This window comes from Ranitomeya imitator, chromosome 2, assembly GCF_032444005.1.
Source record: "Ranitomeya imitator isolate aRanImi1 chromosome 2, aRanImi1.pri, whole genome shotgun sequence".
Taxonomy (NCBI): Eukaryota; Metazoa; Chordata; class Amphibia; order Anura; family Dendrobatidae; genus Ranitomeya; species Ranitomeya imitator.
The window spans coordinates 817,002,751-817,008,460 of NC_091283.1; the positions used below are offsets into that span (position 1 = coordinate 817,002,751).

At 34.5% G+C, this 5,710-nt stretch overlaps 1 protein-coding gene across 37 annotated transcripts in view; it reads left to right on the plus strand.

The window, feature by feature from the left end:
* The first annotated feature begins 313 nt into the window (after nucleotides 1-313).
* Nucleotides 314-5,710, plus strand: part of EBF3 (EBF transcription factor 3) — a 202,748-nt gene continuing 197,351 nt past the window's right edge. For 11 of the 37 annotated variants that reach the window (XM_069753918.1, XM_069753905.1, XM_069753916.1 and 8 more), the window contains exons 1-4: nucleotides 828-1,092; nucleotides 1,317-1,473; nucleotides 3,735-3,798; nucleotides 4,306-4,361. In XM_069753918.1, the coding sequence (XP_069610019.1) occupies nucleotides 959-1,092; nucleotides 1,317-1,473; nucleotides 3,735-3,798; nucleotides 4,306-4,361 (411 nt within the window). In that variant the 5' untranslated portion in view covers nucleotides 828-958. Of the gene's footprint in view, nucleotides 1,093-1,316; nucleotides 1,474-3,734; nucleotides 3,799-4,305; nucleotides 4,362-5,710 lie in introns of all 37 variants that reach the window. The other 26 variants (XM_069753931.1, XM_069753920.1, XM_069753934.1 and 23 more) reach the window with 12 other exon arrangements.

Below are 5,710 nucleotides of genomic sequence, written 5' to 3' on the forward strand. Positions count from 1 at the left end.
GGGAGCGGTGCATGCAGCAGTAGGGTGATCGGGTGATCAGGGGGAGCGGTGCAGGCAGCAGCAGGGTGATCGGGTGGTCAGGGGGAGCGGTGCAGGCAGCAGCAGGCACTCAGCACTGGAGAAGCAGAGCTGCTCTGTCTGCACAGTCCAGGCGGCGGGAGGAGGAGGAGGAAGAGGAGGTGGTGGAGGAGGAGGAGGAGGAGGTGGAGGAGGAGGAGGCTCGCCATATTTGGCCATAGTCCTGCCCCGCTCACGTCAGCAGCTGACAGTGCTGCTCCCGGGGGTTTAGAGTTTTGGCTCCCGGGAAAGGTTCCAGTCCTGGGGGAGAGAGGGCTGAGTTTTGTTGCTTCCATCCATCGTGCAGGACGCCGAGGCCCCTCATCCAGCTCTCTCCTGTGAGCAGCAGCCTCATGTCTCAGTTTATTTGTCTTTTGGAGCAGGAGATCGCTGCCAGAAGTGGTCGATTCAGCAGTGTCCTGAAGCTTTTTTGATGCTGTTTTGTTGCTGGAGATGATGACACCACATTGAGAAGCTTCAACCAACAAGCCACAAAAAAAGCCATTTATCCTCCTCTCTGCCTCGCCATCGCGAGCTCCTAGTGGTCCTTTATTATTATTATCCCGTATCCATCACCCAGCTGAACTCCAGCACAACTCCTGGAAGCGGCTCCAAGTGCTCTGCGAATTGTGACTATTGTGCCAGAAACAACAAAAAAGAAGCGAAAAAAGGACTTCAGCTTGGGTCTACCCTACTGATCCTGGGGAGTAAAGTCATCATCATCAAGGAGAACATCAGCCGCGGAAAAGCAAGGAGAAGACGAGAAGAAGGAGAAGAAGACCTGGGACATTTCCTTCTTTTTTTTTTTTTTTCTTAAATTTCATTTTTATATTATTATTTTGTATTTTTTTTGAACCTTCATTTTGATAGGAGCTAATTGTTGCCCAAAAATTCAGTTTTAATGTTTGGGATTCAGGAAAATATACCAAGAGGTGGGACCACCATGAAAGAGGAACCGCTGGGAGGTGGGATGAATCCAGTCCGATCATGGATGCATACAGCAGGGGTAGTGGATGCTAATACAGCCGCCCAAAGGTATGTGTCTGCCAAATGACGGTGGGTTTTATTTGTCATCCCCCCTCAATGGTCTGTATCAGTGACAATCTCCCTGTGTCTGGTTACACGAGCCTCCAGTGTGGTGGTGGTGGTGGCACATGTCCTCCTGCCTGGCTGCTCCTCACATCATGCCCCTCTCCATGTGCCAGCCTGGGGTCAGCTGCCCTCCTCTCACCCGGCCCTTCTCTCCTTTCCTCCCGCAGTGGTGTGGGGCTTGCTCGGGCACATTTCGAGAAGCAGCCGCCTTCCAACCTCAGGAAGTCCAATTTTTTCCACTTCGTGCTGGCTCTCTACGACAGGCAGGGGCAGCCGGTGGAAATTGAGAGGACAGCCTTTGTGGACTTTGTGGAGAAGGATAAAGTAAGTTTCTGCATGGAACACATTTATCACACATTGCTGCATAGAATGGAATCCATACATAATCATCACCCCGATATAATTAATTGCAATTAATAGAATATATTGGATATCACCCTGCAATGAATTAACATATATTAAACTTCAACCCCTTATATAGAATATTGTATATTAAATATCTACCCTCTAAATTTAATGCATCAATTTGATTATATCTCCCTTATTCTTAGACTATTGGTAACATAATATATGGCGTCGATCATCACTCATATGTGTAATGTAATATATTGATTATATTACCCCATGCATATAGCATAATACACTGATCATTGCCACTGTATATAATAATAAATTGATCATTACCCTTATAAATACCATAATACATTGATCATTACCCCTGTATATAATAATATATTGATCATTACTCCTATAAATATCATAGTACATTTATCACTATCCCTGTATATCATAATATATTGATCATTACACCTATATATAATAATATCTTGATCATTATCCCAGTATATAATAATATATTGATCATTACCCTTATAAATATCATAGTACATTGATCACTACCCCTGTATATCATAATATATTGATCATTACACCTATATATAATAATATCTTGATCATTATCCCTGTATATAATAATATATTGATCATTACCCCTATAAATATAATAATACATTGATCAATACCCCTGTATATAATAATATATTGCTCATTACCTCTACATATAATAATATCTTGATCATTTTCCTTGTATATAATAATATATTGATCATTACCCCTATAAATATCATAATACATTGATCAATACCCCTGTATATAATAATATATTGATCATTACAGCTATATATAATAATATCTTGATCATTATCCCTGTATATAATAATATATTGATAATTACCCCTATATATAATAATATATTGATCACTACCCCTATATATATAATATATTGATAATTACCCCTATATATCACAATACATTGATCATTATCCCTGTGTATAATAATATATTGACCATTATCCATAGAAATAATAATATATAGATCATTAAAGCCTATATATTATAATATATTTATCATTATCCCCTATATATATAATATATTGATAATTACCTCCCATATATAATAACATAATGATAATTACCTACATATATTTACCACCTATATATAATATATTGATCATTACTCCTATATATAATATATTGATTATTACCTCCCATATCTGTTACAAAATATTGATAATTACCCCTATATATACTATGACATATCGATCATTACCCCCTATATGTATTAAAATATATTGATCATCACTCAGAAGTTGTAAAATAACAATGAACCCCCTCTGAATAACTTATGTATACGGATCATGATTAAAAGATTAAAAATATTTTCTTTTAAGAGTCCAATAAAACTAGCATTACCCCATAACATGTGCATGAAATTTATTTAAAATAGATTTATTTACCAACTCCCCTATACAAACAATGTAGTATAAGTGTATGCCATGAATATCCTTAGATTAAAAATGATATAATAACAATCTGTCCAGAAATATCCATGTTATCCCCTATCTCAATTGAAAAGTGATACTTTGTATCACTTCTTTGCGTATTTATAAACATAAGCTAATAACATTCTGATAAAATATCCTCAAACTGGAAAAAAAATGATATAAACTGCTGATAAATAATATTCTTTTGACCCCCCCCCCCCCCAAGTATTACTGTACTTAGTATATATTTAATATATATCACTCATCACCTCCCTTACAATATATGCATGGAAATAATACTATTCCGGGTGATAAATGGAAATGTTATCTTTGAATTTTGGAGTAAAACTTATCCCCCTGAATGGACATTAATATAATCGCCCTATTGTGTTGCCTAGGCTTAGGATAGATTTAATCACCCCATTCACTGTGCACAAAAAAATAATCTCTACCCAAAATTTTATTTTAATTATTTTTTTTTGTAATATTTTCAGAATTAACTCTAAGTGTCTTGCAGATACAAAAGCATCACCACGTGTATATCTGCCCCCTTTGCTAATAAATTAGAAACTTATAATGACATATGGATGGATTTAGGAGCTCTGAGGATCCCATTATATTTTGCCCCTGACACCTGAGCACCAGGAGCAGGGAGTGTAAACTCTGGAAACCCAAGACCCTATGTACTGAGAATTATGTCACCAGGAAAGGGCAAAAATGTGATCATTGTTGCACAAAGTAACACTCTGCTATTATTTCCAGGAGCCTAACAGTGAAAAAACTAACAATGGGATTCACTACAAACTGCAGCTGTTATATAGTAATGGTAAGTGCTTATTAGTGCATCCATAGTCACCATTCTAACAGAGAAAAATGTTCAATATTTCGACACTTTCACTGCAGCAAATGAAGACCTTATCCATTTGTAGCTGTCATTAAATATAATTGTTATATCTAACATTTCTAGAATGGAATGAAGCCAACAAGTTCTTCATCACACCTATCCATAGTCAATCTGCCGCACATGACATGAACTTTCTATAATATTTGTGTTAAGATAAATGCAAAGGAATACGATAAAAAAAAGAATAAATAAAATGGTAAAACAGAATAAATAAACCATTAATATGAAAGGCAAAATAATCAAATAGATTAAAATAATATAAGAAATACAATATATATTCCCAGTATGTATGGGGTTCTTTTTTTCTGGACAAATCATAATACTAATAATATTGGCTATGATTACTGATGATGAACTTCATGTTATAATTATATATCATAATAATTATAATGATAGACAACTTATATATATATTTTTTTCCCTACACAGGAGTTAGAACTGAACAAGATTTATACGTTCGGCTAATAGATTCAATGACCAAACAGGTGAGGAGATTTAGTTTCATTGCAAGGAGTGAAAAGTTTGTATCTGATATATACTTCATTTTTAATATAGTGACTTATGAAGAATCTACAGCCTCTATCTATTATCTATCTATCTATCTATCTATCTATCTATCTATCTATCTATCTATCTATCTATCTATCTATCTATCTGTTATGTATCTATCTATCTATTATGTATCTATCTATTATCTATCTATCTATCTATCTATCTATCTATCTATCTATCTAACATCTATCTATCTATCTATCTATCTATTATGTATCTATCTATCATCTATCCCCTATCTATCTATCTATCTATCTATCTATCTATCTATGTATTATCTGCCTATCTATTATGTATCTATATATTATGTATCTATCTATCATCTATCCCCTATCTATCTATCTATCTATCTATCTATCTATCTATCTATCTATCTATCTATCATAATTCATTTTGCATTGTATAGATCCCCATGTTATTATTATATATGTAGTAGGGTGAAAAGGCAGCTTGTTCCTATCTGCTCTCTCTTCACCTCTTAGTCCCCCATCTCCATAATTCAAGCTCCAAGCTCCAGGGGTCACCAGAACCCGTCCATTCCCTGCCTCCATCACCCAGTCTCTGTCACAGCTTGTAAATAACATAATTACACCTAGGTGCTTATTAAATAATTTAACCTGTCGTGTACAACTTCCCTGATAGGAACTAGAGGTTATCAATAAAATCCACAGCAATTATAAGGAGGGACAACACAGTGGAATTCATTCAATAGTCCAATGCCCTATCTCTATCTATCTATCTATCTATCTATCTATCTATCTATCTATCTATTATCTATCTATCTATCTATCCCATATCTATCTATTATCTATCTATCTATTTATCTATCTATTATCTACCTATCTATCTATCATCTATCTATCTATCTATCCCATATCTATCTATCTATCTATCTATCTATCTATCTATCTATCTATCTATTTATCTATCTATTATGTACCTATCTATCTATTATCTATCTATTTATCTATCTATCTATCTATCTATTATCTATCTATATATTATCTATCTATTATCTATCTATTATCTATCATCTATCTATTTATCTCTAAATATCTTTGCCAATAACTTTTATATATATATATCTTTTATAATAATATATTTATGTTATAATATAATATATATTAATGATAATCTGACTAATATAATAAATTGGAACATTTTGGAGTTTACTGACTTCCCTATCTTATTGCAGAAATATTAACGCGCAGGCAAAAGAACAAACTTGTTGTTTGTGTTGTCTTCTTAGCCCAGTTAATTTCGGATTTGTCACTGATGCCAC